Source organism: Chelonia mydas, chromosome 14 (assembly GCF_015237465.2).
Source record: "Chelonia mydas isolate rCheMyd1 chromosome 14, rCheMyd1.pri.v2, whole genome shotgun sequence".
In the NCBI taxonomy this organism is placed as follows: domain Eukaryota; kingdom Metazoa; phylum Chordata; order Testudines; family Cheloniidae; genus Chelonia; species Chelonia mydas.
The window spans coordinates 27,000,729-27,019,482 of record NC_051254.2 but is presented as its reverse complement, the minus strand read 5'-3'; the positions used below and the strand labels follow the sequence as shown (position 1 = coordinate 27,019,482).

General features: G+C 57.7%; 1 protein-coding gene across 1 annotated transcript in view; it reads right to left on the bottom strand.

Annotated features, from left to right (window-relative positions):
• The window catches only part of LOC114018773 (E3 ubiquitin-protein ligase TRIM39), a 26,612-nt gene extending 7,858 nt beyond the window's left edge, over window positions 1-18,754 (bottom strand). The window contains 5 exon segments of the mRNA XM_037914927.2: window positions 11,854-11,957; window positions 12,057-12,079; window positions 12,571-12,801; window positions 16,492-16,587; window positions 18,285-18,754. Of these exon segments, the coding sequence (XP_037770855.2) occupies window positions 11,854-11,957; window positions 12,057-12,079; window positions 12,571-12,801; window positions 16,492-16,587; window positions 18,285-18,701 (871 nt within the window). The 5' untranslated portion in view covers window positions 18,702-18,754.

Genomic DNA, 18,754 nt, shown 5'->3' with positions numbered 1-18,754 from the left:
TTCGGTTTTGTGAGATTAGAAAGTTGGCAACCCGACCTGTCCAGGTTTTCCCAGGATTGTCCCTTTGTCAATGTCACTCTCCTGGGAAATCTGTGAGTCTGCCCAGGCCGTGACGAGTCCCAGGTGTGTCAGTGGCTGCAGTGGGGGAGCTGCGGGGTGACCGTGCCTACGCAAAGGGAGCTCTGGGTCCAGAGTGCCTGGGAGCTGCAGAGACGGGGCAGCTCGGAGCAGTGAGTGAGATCGGGAGCTCAGGGCCAGCAGGGCCCAGTCACCCCTGTGCAGGTACCGGCTGCGGGGGTCACTGCCGGGGGCAGCGGGGTAGATCTGGCGCCATGTCCTGCTCGGTGAGGTTGGTACTCGGGGCAGTCCAGGAGCAGGAGCCTGTGGTGGCTGGTGCCCTCTCCCGGGATTCGGATGGGGAGACGGTGCCCGGGTGAGGGGACAGGTGATGTCCATGAAGCAGGCAGATTTCCTGTTTTGTTGGACCTCAGAGGTGGCGACCCGAACAGGACCCCCAGCGGTGTTTGTGTAACTGCCCTGGATGCCCCCCTCCCTCCCAGCTCTGTGTGGTAGGATACCCCGGAGTGCATGGACCCCTGGGCCAGTGGGGCTGCAATGTGTGTGCATGGCCCCTGGGCTCTCTGATCCCTGCTGGAGCTGCCCCGGCTCCCCCAGCAGGCACCAGGGCACACACAGGGTCAGGCAGGAGGCTGGGAGCAAACACACACAAAGCTCAGCCCCGGCTGTGAGGCAGAAAAGCTGCCACGTGGGCACAATTGGTTGTAACTGGGTCAGGGGAGTGTCACAAGCTGCTTATAAAAACCTGTCTGCCCTGGCAGTGGGGACAAGGCCTTCCTCCCCCCAGATCCAGGGGGCCACTGAACAGCTCCTGTCTGGGCATGTTCGGGGAGAAGGAAATTGTGGGGGAAAGGGCAGGAGGAGCGGAGGAGGGGTGGGAAGGTGTCAGTGGGGGCGGGGGAGGGGACAGGCTGATGCTGGGAGAGGACAGGAGAGGGGCAGATGACAAGAGTAGAGCTTGGAGGGGCAGAGGGGAGGGGCAGGCACAAGGGCACTGGGGGGGTAAGAGGAGCGGGCACCAGGAGGACAGAGCGGGGTGAAGGGAGGGGCAGGTTCCCAGGGGCTGCAGGGGGTGAGGAGACAGGTGGGTACCGGGGCAGAAGAAGGGGATGGACCCCAGGGGGCACAGGCAAGCAAGGGAAGGGGCAGGCACCAGGGGGAGAGGGATGTGAGGGAATGGGAGGGCTCCATTGGGGCAGGGGGAATCAAGGAGAGGGACTGATGCCAGGGGGTGGGGGGGATGAGGAGTGGGGCAGGTTCCAGGACCATGGTGGGGAGGGAATGGGCAGGCACCAGGGGGACGGAGTGATGCAGGAGCCTGGGGGCAGAGGGTCTGGCTAGGGCAGGCACAGTCAGCAGTGGGTGGAGGAGGGCAAGAGGAGGGGCAGGTGCCATGGGGCTATGGGGGGAGGGTGAGCAGAGGAGCATGTGCCAGGGGAGAAAATGGGATGATGGAAGGGGCAGGCACTGGCAGGGGCTAAGGGGAGGGACATGCATCAGGGCGTAGAGAGGCAGGACTGGTGCCAAGGGAAAGAGAAAGATGAGGGGAGGGCTGGTCACCAGGGGTCCAAAGGGTGGGCTAGAGAAGGGGCGGGCGGCCCTGGGGGATGGGGGGGGAAGGGAAGGGGCTTGCACCAGGGGACACAAGGGGTGAACAGAGGGGCAGGCGCTAGGGAGGGAGAGGGGGAGTAGAAGGAGGGGCTGGCACCAGGGGAAAAGGAGGGGGTGGAAGAAGGCGCAGGTGACAAGGGGACAAAGAGGGGTGAGGGGTAGGACAGGTTTCAGAGGGACATGCAGGGGCAAGCGGTGGGGCAGACCCCAGGGGGCAGCAGTGGAGCGAGGGAAAGGGCAGTCCTAAAGGGGGAGAGGGGCATGAGGGGTGGGTGACAGGAAGACAGAGGTGGGAGGAGGGAAGGGGTAGTCACCAGGAGGGATGGTGGGGATGAGCAGAGGGGTAGATACAAGGAATGGAGAGAGGAGAGGGGCGGGCACTGGGGGGCAGAAAGTGGGGTGTGGAAAAGGGCGCGCCCTATGAGCAGAGGGGTGTGGAGATGTGGGCATGATGGGGGAAGAGAGATGGGGAGGGGAGGGGCAGACACCAGAGGGCCCAAAGGCGGGCAGGGGAAGGGGTTTGCCCCAGGCAGGCAGAGGGGGCAAAGGAAGGGGCAGGCACCCTGGAGGCAGATGGTAGCGTAAGCAGAGTCAGGATGAGCTCCTCCCTGACACCTGGTGGTGAGGTGTGGCAAGTTGTGGGAAAGAACTTCAGGGGCTGATCTCATTTGCATCGGCTCACCCACCCCGCCTAGCGTGAGCCCATAGCTGCCCAAATGGTCACTTTGGCTGCTGTGGGATCCCCAGTGTCTCTCTTATTGGGGCAGGAAGAATAAATTGTTATTATCTTGATTATGTGAATCAAGGAGAGTGGGACTGTACTTGGCAGGGGAGCCTGCAGATATACGGTGGAACAGCGGGCGGGACAGTGAGCAGAGCGGCTGGTGGAGCAGAGCAATTTGCAGGACGGCAAGCGGAGTGGAGCCCTGTGGAGCTGTGGGGCAGTCAGCTTCAGGTCATGTAAGGTGCCCCTTACCTCTTCTCTCTCTTCCTCCCCCCCTCGCCCCCCCCCACAGGCACATTTTTACCCAGACTGGGGAGTAAAACTCTGCAGATAAACTTTTGGACTCTGGGGCTGCCCTGACCAGGGACAGAGACTTTTGGGTCATTGGACTTTTGGGACTTTGGGTGATTTGGGGTTGCTGGACTCAAGAACTAAAGGGAAAGGACATGCCCCAATTTGCTTGGGGTGGGTTTTTTGCTCATGGGTTGTGTTAGGAATCCTGTTGGTGGTGTTTCCCCAGCATAATGCCACATTGTTTCTCTCTGTTATTAAAAGGCTTTTTGTTACCCTCAGACTCTGTGCTTGTGAGAGGGGAAGTATTGCCTCTTGGAGGCGCCCAGCGGGGGTGGTATATATTTGTCCCAGGTCACTGGGTGGGGGCTCGAGCCGGTTTTGGATTGTGTTATTGGAATGGAACCCCTAGATACTGACCCCGGCCCTTGTTGCTGCCAACTCTGACAGGCAGAAGGGTTACATTTTCAATGGTAGAGATGGGCCTCAGGGGGGCAGAGGAGGAGTGAAGAGAGGGGCTGGCACCAGGGGACTAGAGGGGGGTGAGGGGTGCCGGTTTTAGGGAGGCAGAGAGTGAGGGAAGGGAAGGGGGAAGAACTAAGGGGAAGGTGGCAGGGGAGGGGGTGCAAGGGAAGGGGCAGGCAACAGGGGGTGGGGGCGAGGGAAGTGGCTTGTACTGAGGGGAGAAGTGGGGGCCAGGGAGGGAGAAGGAAGGGGCAGGAACCGGGGGCAGAGACAAATGCTGGGGGGTTGGGGGACAGTGGTGGGGCATGGGATGGGGAAGGCACCAGGGGCTAATGGGCGGGGCGGTGAGGGAAGGTGTGGTCCTCCGTGGGTAAGAGGGCAAGGGAAGGGGTGGGTGCAGGGAGACTAGAGGGGTACAAGGGGAGGGGTGAAAGCCGGGGGGCACAGGAGGGAGAGCAGATGGGCAGGCAGCAATGGGACAGTGGTGAGGCATGGAATGGGGCAGGCACCAGGGACGACGAGGGGCAAGAGGCAGTATTGGGGGCAGAGGGGGGCAAGGGAAGAGGTGGGCGCCAGAGGGGAAGGGGCAGGTGCCAGGGGACAGAAGTGGGTAAAGGAAGGGGGCAGACAAAAAGGAGGGAAGGGGGTGGGGAGGAGTGGGTGCCAGGAGATGGGGAGTGAAAGGAGGGGTGGTCACGAGAAAGGCAGGAGTTGGGGCAAGTCATGGGTCATGGGGGAAGAGGGGCATGAGGAGAGTGGAGTCAGGGGGCAGAGGGAGTGAGGGGGGTGGTCATCAGGGAGGAAGGGGGCAAGAGGAGGGGCAGGTACCAGGGGGGCAGGGTGAGTGAGGGAAGGGGTCGGCACCAGCAGGGTGCAGGGGGGTCAGGGAAAGGGCAGGTGCCAGGGGGATTGAGGGGGGTGAGCAGAAGGGCAGACACAGGGAGGTCAGAGGAAGGAGGGATAGGCACAGGAGGTAGAGAGGGGGGCAATGGGAGGGGTGTGCACGAGGGGCCAGAGAGGGGCGAGGAGAGAGGCAGGGTAGGTGGGTAGACGGAGGTGTTAGGAGAGGGGAATGGGGAGGGGCAGGATCCAGAAAGTGAGAGTGGGGCTAGAGGAGGGGTGGGCACAGGGGGACGAGGGAAGGGAAGGGTGCCAGGGGTCAGAGAGGGTCGGGAGAGGGACGGGTAACAGGCGGGGCTGAGGGGGGTGAGAAGGGCAGGAGCCAAGACAGCAGAGGAGGGTGATGGGTGGGGGGGCATGAAAGGGCAGAGGGGGTGAGAGCAGGGACAGGCACCAGGGGTGTGGGGGGGGGGCGAGAGGATGGGGGGAGAAATAGCAGCAGAGGGGGAAAGGGGAGAGGTTCATTCCAGGAGGTAGTAGGGGGTGAAGTGGGTGGGCTCCAGGGTGCAAAGGATGTTTGGGGGAGAGGGGCAGGTGACAGGACGGCAGGGGGAGAAGGGAGGGGTGAGTTCCAGGGGGGCAGAGGTGGAGGGTAGGGGCACATGCCAGGGAGGCAAAGTGGGGGCAGAGGGGCAGGGGCCCAGGGGAGTAGAAAGGGGGTGAGAAGAAGGGGAGGGGTGAGGATAGAGGCAGGGGCCAGGTGGGCACAGGGGTAAGGGAGGAGCAGGGGCCAGGTGGGCACAGGGGCATGAGGAGATTGGCAGGTGCCAGGGGACAGAGATGGGTGGAGGGCAGGGGCACATGCCAGGGAGACAAAGGTGGGGAGAGGGGCAGGGTCCCAGGGGAGAAGCAGGAGTTTGGGGCGAGGGTGAGGGGACAGGATAGAGGCAGGGGTCAGGTGGGCACAGGAATTGAGGGAAGAGTAAGGGAGGGGCAGGTGCCAGGGGGATAGAGGGAGGTGAAGGGGGCAGGCCCCAGGGAATCTCTATTGCTTTGGGGCCGTGTGTGGCTGGTTTGTTGCTAAGAGCAGGTTGGTGCCATCCCTACACACACTGGGGGTGCAGCCCTGACCCACGGGGTGTAGCTGGGACTCTCCATGCTAGGGCACGGGCAGGGTGTCTGGGCTTGCTGGAAGGGGGCAGGGTAGAGGGAGATAGGAGTTGAGGGGTGCTGGGGGGATTAGGGGCCATTGCTAATGAGGCTGGGGCAGTGGGGAGGGGAGGGGGCATTTCCCCACTTGCTGCCCACTCCATCTGGGAGAAGCTGCACCAGGGGCCAGGCCCAGTTCACACCCGTGCAGCGCATCTGCACTCGGGGTTTGCAGTGGGGCACCGACATGGCTGAGACACTGCTGTGCCAGGGGCCAGAACCCCTCCCCTCACTGGGGTTATGGATCAGTATTTACAGGGTCACTTTAGCAGGGGAGCTGAAGTCTGGGCTGCCAGGTGCAGCCCGACCCACTGGTCTGCAGAGTTATTCTCACTCCCACGCTTTGGCCCATGCCCATGGCAGTGTTTAGACACGGGGGCGTCTTCAGCAGGAGAGATTGTGGGAGCCCCACATCAGACACCCGGAGCCCAGCAGTTCCAGCCCTAACCTGGATTCCCACATTCCAATTCCTGCCCCACATCCCACGGTCGGATGGAACCGGGGGCTCCCCGCTGAGGGCCCAGCCACAGGGCTAAAGGCTGGAAGGGAAGCGGTGGCACCTTTCTCTGTTCATTGAAACTATTCAGCAAACTCGATATGGATTCAGGAATAGTTTGTCGACCCAAAATATAATTTTTCAGCAAATAAACTATTTGCCCCCCAAATTACACCCAGCTCTATTTCAAACGTGTCCCAGAAACTTAGGAGCCCAAATCCCAGTGACTTGCAGTGAGTGACTGTCAACATCGCCAGAAACACACAGGTACGGCCAGGCCAGGCTCAGGACATCAGCTATGAAACACTCCAGAGCTGCTGTTAAATTTGCCCTTGGTAGAAACATTTCCCCACGGGCTCCCATAGCTCTTTTACTGAAGGCTGCGGTGAAAAAGATACAGCCAGTAGTAATTAGTGACACTAACAAGGAGCTAGCCTGAACGAAATAGACCTTGGAAGAGACTAGCTGCAGATCTATGTGAATTCAGGGGACATCTTTACCTGGTAGTTGTGGACTATTTTTCCAGGTATGTAGAAAGAGTGTACTTGAAAGACATAACAGACCAGAGTGTTATAGAGCAACTGAAGGGCACTTTTGGGCATTTCAGGGTTCCAGAAGAACTTGTGACAGAGCATGGAGCATAATTCACTGACGTAGAATTTAATTTATCCAAACAAAATATGATCTTCCTCATATTACGAGAAGCCCATATTACTCACAAGCGAATGGAGAGCCTGCGAGAGCTGCACAGACAGTGAAGAATATCCTTCAGCAGGAAGATCCATTCTTTGCTCTACTGAGTTATAGATCAACCCCAACAGCAGCTACTGGATATAGTGCAGCACAACTCCTGATGGGAAGACAACTCCTAGCTACCCTCCCAGCTTTGGAAAAGAATCTATCTCCAAAGTTGCCAGACATGTAGAGAGTAGCCAAATCGAATAAAAAGGGAAAAAAAGTTTACGAACACTTTTACAACAGATATCACTTAGAAAACTACCAGGCCTAGAACCCGGTGACCATGTTTGTGTCAAACTGGATGGAGAAAAAGAATGGAATACTCCAGCTGTGGTAAAGAAAAAGAATTCAACACCCAGGTTGTTTGTGATCAAGACCAAGAGAGGAGAGTTCAACAGAAACTGTCAACATCTACCGTTTGTTCCTCAGAAAGAACAATCAACTGAGCAAACTCTGCAGATGATGGATGCAGAAAAAGAAGATGACTCAAGGATTTCAGACTGACCACAGTCAGTCGTTGGAACTAATGGACAGCCAGATGACAAAGCTGTTACCTGTTCGGGTTGTGTAATTAAAAGACCAGCACCATTCAGAGACACCTAACAGACTGATCTGCACTGAACTTCAAAGACAGTGAGATAATGTAAATATTATAAATGGTCGGAATGTAAAACTTAACGGGGGAGATGAAATAGAACGCTAAACTGTATTATGCTGTTCAACCACTAGATAGCGCTGGGTGTAAAATACCATATTTAAGCTGACCTCAGTCATACTTGGCGGAAAATTCAAGGATTTTGTGATGAACACATCTGGTGTGTATCTGGCTGAGAGGGAAGCTCCGTAGCCAGCCCATATCTGCGACAGGACCATCACACCAATGATGAAAGCCCAGTGTTATTGACTACCTCTGCTATGGCCAAAGAGTTGTTCTGAACTGTGACATGCTGAAGACTATGGGGGATTTTACCCCTGACATGAGCTACATAGAAAGTTGGGGAATCAAACTCCTGGCCTCTTCACGCTTCGGTGATGAGAATAAAATTATTGCCAAGGGCCTTGCAGATTTCCTTGTGGCAGCAGGGCAGGAAGTACCCCCCACCCCACCCCAGCTGCAGAACATAACCAAGTATCAGCTATGGTCAAGCCTACCTTTGAATATAGGTTGGCTCTGGGGGTGGGGGGAAATGTATGAAGAGGGCTGGCCCTTTTATGGGAGTTAGGGACCAGACTACCTGTGACAGGCTCCTGTAAGGGAGAATGAGACAACCCAGACCGACCTGGAAGTAATTAAATCCCTATGTGGCTAGTTGGCAGCTAAATAATTAATGAGCCTGAAAAAGGGTTACCGGGGCTCAGCTGAAGGAATCCTCTGGACAGGAAGCTGCCGAGAAGAGGAGCTCCCGGGAGAGCTCACCAGAGCAAGGAGCCTGGAAGGGGTGCTTCCAGAGCAGTGGTCCCCAAACTGTGGGTCGCGCCCCCCCTAGAGGGTGTGGAGGAACATTTGGGGGCACGGCAGGGCATGGACCAGCCCCCATGGGTGGCGGGAAGGGAACGCCAACCAGCCTTACTCTGTCCCCACCTCCACTCTGGCCCCACCCTAAGCCCCAGCTGCAGCTCTGGCCCCAGCCTCAGCCACCGACTCCTGGCCCTCCTCCAGGCTGGGACCCAAGCTGCAGCTCCAACTCCAACCGTGGTTCCACTCCCGGCCAAAGCCCCCAGCTCCTGGCCCCAACTGCAGCCCCAGTTTCAGCTCAGGCTGCACCAGCGGCTTCGCTCCTAGCTGAAGCCTGCGGCTCCCGGCCCCCACAGTGCGTCCACTTCCAGACACGGCCCCCAGGTCCTAGCCCCAGTTGCAGCCCTGTTCCTGGCCCAGCTCCCGACCGCAGCTCCTGGGGTGGGGGCACAAACCAGGTAAGGGAGGGTGTCATAAATATAAAGGGAAGGGTAAACCCCTTTAAAATCCCTCCTGGCCAGAAAAAAAAAAAATCCTCTCACCTGTAAAGGGTTAAGAAGCTAAAGGTAACCTCACTGGCACCTGACCAAAATGACCAATGAGGAGACAAGATACTTTCAAAAGCTGGGAGGAGGAAGAGAAACAAAGGGTCTGTGTGTCTGTCTATATGCTGTTTCTGCCGGGGATAGACCAGGAATGGAGTCTTAGAACTTTTAGTAAGTAATCTAGCTAGGTATGTGTTAGATTATGATTTCTTTAAATGGCTGAGAAAAGAATTGTGCTGCATAGAATAACTATTTCTGTCTGTGTATCTTTTTTGTAACTTAAGGTTTTGCCTAGAGGGGTTCTCTATCTTTTGAATCTAATTACCCTGTAAGGTATCTACCATCCTGATTTTACAGAGGTGATTTCTATTTACTTCCATTTCTATTAAAAGTCTTCTTGTACGAAAACTGAATTCTTTTTCATTGTTCTCAGATCCAAGGGTTTGGGTCTGTAGTCACCTAGGCAAATTGGTGAGGCTTTTTACCAAACCTTGTCCAGAAAGTGGGGTGCAAGGTTTTGGGAAGTATTTTGGGGGGAAAGACGTGTCCAAACAGCTCTTCCCCAGTAACCAGTATTTGTTTGGTGGTGGTAGCGGCCAATCCAAGGACAAAGGGTGGAATATTTTGTACCTGCTGGGCCTTGGGGAAGTTTTGACCTAAGCTGGTAAAGAGAAGCTTAGGAGGTTTTTCATGCAGGTCCCCACATCTGTACCCTAGCGTTCAGAGTGGGGAAGGAACCTTGACAGAGGGCATGGCCAAAAACTTTTGGGAACCACTGTCCTAGACAGAGGAGCTCCCCTAACGGGGAGTCGCTGCCAGAGATGACAGCAGCAGCTGTAGAAGGACAGAGCCCTGGAGAGCTGCCCCCGGCTGGAGAAAGTGGACGCAGAGAATAAAGGCACAGTCTGAAATGACCCCAGCTCCGGGAAGGAGGGCTGGAGTCATGTGATTCCACAAGGGAAACTAATCCAAGCCCAGCTCTGGGAAGGAGGACTGAGGACTCCTGACTTGAAGACAGTGAGGAGCCTGAGTGAGAGCTGGAGGCTGGAGCAGAGTGAAGGAAAATATTTTATTTTGGGGTTTACTTGGACTCAGAGCGGACCCCAGGAGGGGACATTTCTCTCAGGTCTTTTGGACTGTGAGGCGTAAGTTAAGAAGTGCTGAAGAGGGTAAACTGAGGCAAGATGCTTGCCAAGACACCCTGAAATGACTGAGGGTGGTACGTGAGGGTGCCACCCCACGATGAGTCTACAAAACTAGAACCAATTTAACAGAACTGCTGCCCCTTCCCCATGCAGACAGAGCCTCGCTCTCTTCAGTCTGTCTGGGCGGGCCCCTCACCACAGCATCTGACCCCAACAGAGCCTGCAGCACAGAGTGGAAATTTGGAGCGAACACAGCACAGGGTTTTGGGCCACCCACCTGGCATCCAGTGTCCCTGTCCCAGCTCCCAGGCTGCTCCCGCTCCCCCACAGCCTCCAGCTCCCCCCGACCTCAGGCTGCCTCTGCCCTGTCCTGTTCCCTGGGCGGTGACCCAGGGCCCAGCATGGAGCCATCAGGGTCACTACAATACTGTCTACCACACCCAGAAGACAGGCACAGGATGGGCTCAGGGAGTGGCTGGCCCCACAATGAGAGCCTCGTTCCCCCTCCCCCAGTGTTTGCTGCTGCCCTTGCTGGGCCTTGTCTGCACTCAGACCAGGAGCCCTGTGGGGCTGGCAGCCCCTTGTTCTGTCTCTGCAGTGCCTGGCTATATCAATAATAACACACACTGCCCAGCCCCTAAGGGCTGCATTACAGTGCGGGGCCTTCCGCATCACACACGGGGACACTGGGGTGCAGGGAGCCCTGGTTACTCTGCCCTACACATTCACCCAGCGACTCCCCCGAGCTGCCGGACCCGGGCCCCTGGGAGCAGAGTGTGGGCAGTCGAGTGGCAGTGACCGGCCGGGGCTGCTGGGGTGGGTGGAAGGAAAGGGTTAATCCCAGCGCGGTGGCACGTTGCTGCCCGGCCCTGGCTGGTCTCTGCCCTCTGGGTGCAGCACAGGGCGTGTGTCTCTGAGCAGGTCCCTGCCCACTCGCCCGGCCACTTGCCCCAGACACAGAGAACCCAGGTGCCGAGGGAGGAGCAGCCCCAGCAGCGCCGCATTGGCCCTGGCACGGGCTGAGCCTGCGAGCGCAGCACCAGAGGCAGCGGCAGAGGGGGGGCTCAGCCATTGAGAGCAGCAGCGTCCCCCCCCCACCCGCAGGGGAGGGGTCAGCGCTGGGACAACAGGCCGGGCTGGGCCAGGGGCTGGGAGCTCTGGCAGCCAGCGCGGTGCCAGCACCAAGGGCCCTGCTGGAGACCCTGGGCCTGGCCAGCCGGGAGCAGCCAGCGAGTGACTCAGGGCCTGGGGCCCTGCCCAGGACGGGGTTTCCGGGGGGGTGACAGGAGGCTCCCCAGGGGCTGCTGATCCCCTAGAAGGAGGCACGGAGGTGACTGGCTCAGGATCCCGACAGGCTCAGGGGCCAGGGGTGTGGAATGGCCCAGAGCCCAGCCGTGTTCAGGGTCCGGTGGGCACAGACTGTGCTGGGCTGGGGGCAGCGAGGGGGGAGGGGAGCAGGGATGTGCTGGCTCCAGCCAGCCACAGAGAGGAAGCTGCTTCCCCCACAGCCTGGGGTTCCTGCTCCCCGGAGCCCTGAGATCCTGGCCCTGCAGCCGGCACCCACTGCGCAGCCTCCATCGGCCGGGACAGACACACCCAGCTTGGCCCCTTCGACTGCCCCCTGCTGGGGGTGGGAAGAGAGGAGGGCGGGGGTAGGATGAAAGGGCCAGTTCAACTATCACAGACCGAGCTCACTGAACCTTCCCACTCCCCCTCTCCTCGGCCTTAGTTTCTTCTCTGTCCCTCCTCGCCGTCAGGTTTGTGCCTTTCTACCCGGTCTCCGCGCTGGAGTTGTGGGGAGGGGTTTGGATGGGGGCAGCTCACGCTCAGCCATTGTGACAGGGTCACATTCTTGTAAGTGAGTCTCACCTCACTGAGCAGCAAACCACTGACCCAACCTCACACTGGGCTGTGCTCAGAGCAGACGAGGGGCCCGTAGGATTCAGTTTGTTACCCAGTAACACACGGCTCAGGTCAGACCGCAGCAGCCAGACCGGCCCCTGGCTCAGGGACACCCATTAACTCAGCCACAGAGGGGTCAGGATGTCACAGTGATGGGGCCTGGTCAGACACCTGGGCAAGTACCAGCAGGTGGCTGTAAGTAGCGGGCAAACTGCCCAGCACTCAGCGCATCAGCCTCCAGCTCTCACACAGCTCCAAGCCTGTCAGCTGGGTGCAAGCGTGTCCTGGGGTCCCAGGCTCTGTCCAGATCCACAGGCACAATACAGCTGAATGTCCCAGTAGACGCCACTCACCTCCATATCTCTTCAGCGCTTCCCTCATGTCAAGGGAAATCTTATACACGTTCTTCAGGTCAGTAGAAACAGCTTCTGGTTCCTGGAGTTTCACATTCTCGGTCCTATGAAGAAAACGTCCCATCATCACTCAGCTGCTCTGTACACACAACATCCCAGAACCACCACCAAGAATATAAGAGCAATGAACATAGGAAACACACCTGCTCAATGTGCTTTTCACATCCTGAAAGGAAAAAGAGAATCAATGTCCTGTATTAACACAATGTGCATAGAACTGAGTGAGTTTCACTCGGGGCATCAAACTTTCTTGTAGAAAATAGATCAACCCTCCCAGGCTTCACTGTTTTGAACACTTGTTCCATACATATAGGGGAGACAGGAATTTAGCTAAAGGGTTCTCCCTTCTAGGCACACAACACACCAGTATCTGTGTTTATTGACTGTTGGGTCCAATGTTCTGGGGTCAGAGCAGGGATGGGTTCAGCTCAGTATCATTTTTGTATTATCCATTTAATCTCCCATGGCCTCACTGGGTCTCCATGAGGAGAATTCCCCTGTATCATGAACTGCGATATTTGGGAACTGATGGAGCCCTTAGCCTCATGTTCTGTTTGTCAGTAAACCACAGAACACATTGACTCTAATTGTTGGAATCCAGACCCATGGAGCTGAGTTATAATTCTGGATGGGTGGAGAATTTTGATGCCATCTCACCTTCAGCAGCTCCGCAACCGGTTGTTGACATTTCTCCTCTATCTCTGTGATCAGCTGCTGCAGAGAGAAGCTTTGCCGGGAGAGTTTGGTGACATTTTCCTGCAGTCTCTGCAGAGTCTCCCTCTCCTCCCCCGCCAGGCTGTACAGAAGCATCCCCTCCTCCTCTCTCAGCAGTGCGTGCAGTTTGTTAAATTCACCTGCAATCATCTCTCTCTTATTCTTCACATTCCCCTTGAGATAGAAAAATAGGAAAGGCACAGAGAAAACGGGAGCCAGACGTTGTATTACATGGACTGGGCATCTGTCCATGAAACGGGATATTAGATCAGTATCAGTTTTTAAGGGTATTTACTTAATATGGCCAGTTCCATAGCGGGGTTGTCTAGGGTGCTTTGTAAAGACACAGTATGTTATGGCAGGTGGCATGGGATCATAGAATCATAGAATATCAGGGTTGGAAGGGACCTCAGAAGGTCATCTAGTCCAACCCCCTGCTTGAAGCAGGACCATGTCCCAGTTAAATCATCCCAGCCAGGGCTTTGTCAAGCCTGACCTTAAAAACCTCTAAGGAAGGAGATTCTACCACCTCCCTAGGGATGGACACAGTGGAGTGGGGAGAAATCGAGGGGACAGTAAAGATTTACAGGGGGCTGCACAGGGCGTCCGTGGGGGGATTTGGGTGCCAAGTGCTGGGCACTCAGACACCCAGGGGACCCGTCACAGCGGGATGTGGGCAATGTTCCTTCTTTGACAACCAGCTCCCAGGGCTGCAACATTCAGGACCTAGGGCTGGTGCTAATAGTTCTTTGGGTGCCATCCTGGGGCTCACATGGCTGTTGGGTGCCCAGGATATTGTCAGGGCTGGCTTTGGCCTCACCCAGCCTGGCCAAGTGCCCCATGCCCATGTGCCCAGTGCCCCTGGGATCGCAGCCTTTAGGGAGCCCTCTAGGCTCACAGAGCAGCGGGTTGCTGATGCCAGCTGTGTCCCCACCTGCTCTCTGAAAGGAGCCGTGGGAACGATGCTGAGCCGGTGCTGATCCTGGTAGGGGGACGGGCTGGCTGCTCTGCACTGGCCTCTCTAGCTCCCCTGCAGCTCAGCCCAGAGCTGCTGGGTGACCCTGGGGTGAGCCTGCCCTCCAGTGTGACTCGGGCCACAGTGATGTTGGGAAAAGTCCCTCTTTCTCTCCCTGAGATGCCAAAAGGGCCAAGGGCTTCAGCAGCTTCCCCAGCCCCTGTCCCCTGCCCCCAGAGCCTCCTCCCTGAAACCCCAGTGTGTGAGCCCCCAGCCCTCCCCCCACCAGTCTGTGCCCTGTGCAGGGCTCTAACCCGTCTGTCTGTCCGGCTCACCTGTGTGGTGGGGGAGGGGCCATGCCCAGTGTAGAGGCAGCTGCTTGAGCGCTGTAACGTCCACCTTCTACCTCTGCCCTGGCTAACCCGAGCCCCCAGCGCAGCCCTCCAGCACCCCAGGGCCCCTCTGTCAATGGGCTTTGGACACCGACCGATCCCCCAGACTAACCTCCACCCCGCCCTTGGGAGCGCGGCAGCCACAGGGCACTCAGACAACTCGGGTACAGCCCTGACAAGCCCCAGCTCCCTCAGGAGACCCTGCTGGCACCTGCCCGAGGCTTTGTGCATGTGGCCTGGACCCTGCAAAGGGCCGTGGGCCTGCAGCCTGCTTCCCCTCCTGCCCCTTGGGAGCTGTTGAGTTACAGCTAATTCGAGTGGTGCAGCATTACCATATCCCCTAACATCTCCCCCCATCAGACACGGACAGCACATCCTTCATGGGGGCCTGTCACCTCCCGGGCCCTGCTCCCGCCCATGGGAATACTCCCCACCTGGCTCAAGCCCATGACGGCCCCTCTCAGTGGGTGACTGGCCGCCCCTGCTGGGCCTCATCTCACAGTCGCTGGGGCTGCAGTTACTCTGCACCGAGTGACACTGATCATTGGGCCGTGACCTCTGGTGCTGTGGGACGTAACTCGCTCTCACTGGGCGATAATCAAGGGTTTCAGAACCACCCCAGTGACTGTCCCAAGGTGCAGCCGCCTCCATGGCGCCAGCTGGGAACTTTGCCGGACACATTCAACATGGCTGTTAATTGTTATGCACCTAAATCCCTATTGACTGAGGAACTGAGCACCAGCTGCTTCCAGTGCGGGCAATGGGAGCTGCTGCAGTTCTGTCCTCTGGAAACCAGCCCACTTCCGCCGGGCTCTAAATACGGCTTCAGATGCAGAACCAGGGGCACCCAGCTCTGAGCATTTCAGCTCTTGTAAATGGCCATTTTTATCTGACTCGTGGGACACCGGCTTCTCCTCTCCTCCCTGCTGCTGGTGTCTTCCTCACACCCCCCACGCTCTCTGCAGGGATTTCACTGTAAAAGGCAGGCGAACCAGAACAGACATTTTGTCCCATGGGTTCATCACCTGCTAGAGACGAGCACAGGTAAAATCACGCTAACAGAAGCAGGTGCCTGGGATGAAGTGGCCACGTGATGGCAACAGAGGCTGTGAGGTGGCCGAGCGCTGCCTGGCTTTACACTGACCCGCCCCTGACGCTGCTCACTCAGGGGGTGTCCACACTGCAATGAAGGTCTGACAGCACCCGTGTGTAGACACCCCCCCGCTAGCTTTGATCGAGTGAGCTCGGGTACTGGTCGCTATGAAGCCGCAGCAGCACGGGCTGTTCACGCCCACCCAGACCCCTGGGTGTCACTCAGGGACCAGCCCGCAGCTAGCTGCTGGGGCCATGTAGATGCACCCTGGGGGCAGATTTTCCGCAGAGCTCCACACCCGCCACTGGGTTCGATGCTCAGAAGAGCTCAGCTCCCAGCGTGCCCCCAGCCCAGCCAGCTGAGCGAATCTGAACCTCACCCATGGGGGCAAATCCTCCTCCCAGTGCCCAGCTCCAGTGTCTGGCCCAGGCACTGGGCAGATTCATTGCAGGGACTGTGGGAGAAGAGCGAGAAGGAACAATCTGTTTCCTCCAGGCTGCAGAGAAGCTGCAGAGCTTTGTCATGGAGGCCACTGAAAACCGATGGCTGGAGCAGCCGACACACCCTCCCCATCTGCAGGAGGGAAACAGGATCCATGGAATAGTGAAAACACTGCACCCAGTATGGAGAATTTGCCCCATCCGAGATCTCGGGGTGGGTCTGCACCACTGTACAAGGGCCAGGAACTGCCCCTCCTTCTCCGGCTACAGGAGCTGCTGTGCTGAGATCCCCACCAGAGACACAGCCTGATGCTGCCAGCACCCTGGATGGCAGGTACCACAGGCCAGGGGAGGCTGAGCCTCCCCAAACAGGATGCAGCGCCCCTCCCTTCGGAGGCAGGCTGCAGACCGGCCGCCTGTGGAGTCCTGCCTGCGCTCCGCCCGGAGCCCTCGCTCCCGCTCTTCCCCCGAACCCCGCAGCACCCGCCGCTTGCCGCCCGCCAGCTGTGTGGGGGGCCCCGCCACTTGCTCCTCTCCGCCCCTCCCCTGTCACTAGCCCTTAAGGCAGGAGGGGGCAGAAAGGAGCAAGTAGCAGGCGAGGGGGCCTTGCGGGAGGGGGTGGGGGAGAGGAGCAAGCTGCAACAGTGAATCGTGAGCTGGGAGCCTCTGGGGAGGGGGCTGAGCGGGAGCGGGGCATGGGGCAGAGCAGGAGTGGAACCTGGGTGGGGCCTTGGGGAGAGGAGGCCAAATGGGTCTGGAGCAGTGGGCAGGGTGATGATCCAGGCACCGGGGAATTTCCAGCACTCACGCCAGGGCTCCCCAAACGCTGGAGGCATGCGCTGCCCATGGCCGGCACCAAGCCTGTGACACGGAGGCAAACAACCAGAGCAGGTTCATAACCTCATCCTGGAGCTTTATGGCCCTGTCATTCCTGGGAACGCTGCAGGCGGAAGGGCTCAGGGCGGAATAAACCCGGACACCCACCTGCCACTCTGTGGTTTTCTCCTCCTCTTTCGACATCAGAGCCAGGGCCTCTTCCAGCTCCTTCCTCAGAGGGCCCAGGGCTCCCTGGAGTTTCACCTGCAGGGGCATCGTGTGCGAGAAACAGCCATTAGTCTGCCTGTCCGATGGGTGGACAGTCCTATCCATATTGGCATTTCATACAGGAGCAGTAAAATACCCTGGAAGCGAGCAGCTGACCTGGCTCTGCTGGCCCCAAAGGCCTCATGGGAGCCAAGACGCCCGTCTCAGAGCGGGGGCTCTGCTTCGTGCAGACACTCAGGACTTCTCAAGTCCTGTGTTTTAGCTGAAGTTTCCCATCCCCGAGCACAGGCCAGACGGGAAATAGCTGGGAAGGTTCTGAACGATCCCTCCTGCCGGTGCGAGTGAAGAGGTTGGGACAGCACCTCGCTCCACTGTACCCCAGACCCAGGCCAGGAACAAGACCCCACTGTCCTCTCGTCTGTCCAGGCTCCCATGCGGCCTCCCTCGGGCAGCAGCTGAGCACCTGAGCCAGTGCAGTCCCGTTAACTGGACAGGGTGAAGCTGTGATGTGGCTGGAGGTCAGTGAGGAACAGGGAACACCCTCGATCTGGGGGAATGGGCCACCCATAATTATAACGGCTCCAGAGCCGTAATAACCCAGGGCTCTCTTCCCCTTTGACAGCGTGTGATTCATTCACACAGCACAGCAACGTGCTCCTGCCCCGTCAGCCCCGCTCTGTGCAACACCCCTGGCAGCGCCCTAGAGCCCCCTCCTGAGCCCCCGCCAGAAATCTCCCCATTTCACTCTCTCTCTTTTCTCTGAGCCCTCGAGTTCTCTCCTCCTCCCTGACAAGGGCCCAGGCTGCAGCTGCTGCTGAGAGCTCCTGGGGTGCTGTTCAGCTGACACCCCTGGGGTGCTGCTGCAGGGAAGCAGCGAGGGAGGGAGGGAGCCAGCCGGGGCTAGTGAGAGACAGGAGGCAGAAAAGCAGCCTTTGCATCCAGCAAAACAGCTTCATAAATGAGCAGGGATCAGAATTGGGGGAGGGGGGGGGAGTGTGGCTGGATTCTTTGAAGCTCCACCCACAAAAGAAGCTCCACCCATGTGAGTCACCAAAAGGAGACACCAGGATCTGTTCACAGTAGATGGTGCAATGTTCAGAACAGGATGGAGTTGCTGATGGACTCCAAGGGGCTTCTGGGGCCTGGCTCCCCTCATGGGGCTCGAATATATCCCTGGGGTCTGCTGGACTCTCTGGGCCGGGTCCTCCTTTACTGGGGGGAACATAAGAGGTGGCATCTCCCAAACATCACCCGCTTGTGGCACCGGAAGGAGGCGTCACTGGCAATAAATGGTCCTGAGCTGCAATTCTCCCTCTCCGCTCGCACAGGGGAACAAAATAATTAACAGTGTTGATATTTAAGTGATCAGTTCTCCAGTCTGAAGGTAACACACTCACATAGACTGGCCTGCAGCTCTTGTGATTTAAATCTCACTGATTGTTAACACTGTCCATTGTGTAAAAAGTCCCCTTCTTTCAGCAGTGGAAGCTGAGTTTGAAAAGCATTCAGAATCTCAGAGAAAAGTTTCCCACAGCAGATATCTTTTAAGACTTGATATTCTGATTCTGCTGCCACACTGCCAGATCATTCATTTTGTTACAGCATCTCCCATACAATGAAGGCTTTACAGAGCTGAGTGATGCGTCACACCAGTGACAGGCAACTTCCAGTGAAATCAGCCTGTAATTAAAATCCTAAATTATTACCCATTAAACTTGACAGCAATTCCCTACCTTGTACTCCTGGGCAGCCTCCTCTATGGGAACCACCCTGTGAGCTCTGTGAGCCCAGGACAGATGGCAAATCACACAGATGGGGGTTTGATCCTCTTCACAGAACAGTTTCAGAGTCTCCTGGTGTTCCCCACACACCCCGCTCCCTCCTGCTCCCTTCGCTGCCTGGAAACTCAGCCGCTTGGCGATTTCTACCATGTTTCCCAGCTGCCTGTTGGGCCTGAGGTTTCTCTGTTGCGCAGTTTCTCTGCACTGAGGGCAGGAGGCGGCTGTGTCGGGTCCCTCCCACCACTGGGCGATGCAGGCTTGGCAGAAATTGTGCCCACACTCCAGAGTGACAGGGTCTGTGAAATACTCCAGACAGACGGGACATGTCGCTTCCTCCTGGAGACTTTCTGCGGGGTTGTCTGCAGCCATGGCTCCCTCCGGGCAGTGGAGCAGGGTAAGGTTCACTTTCCTGAGCTCAGAAA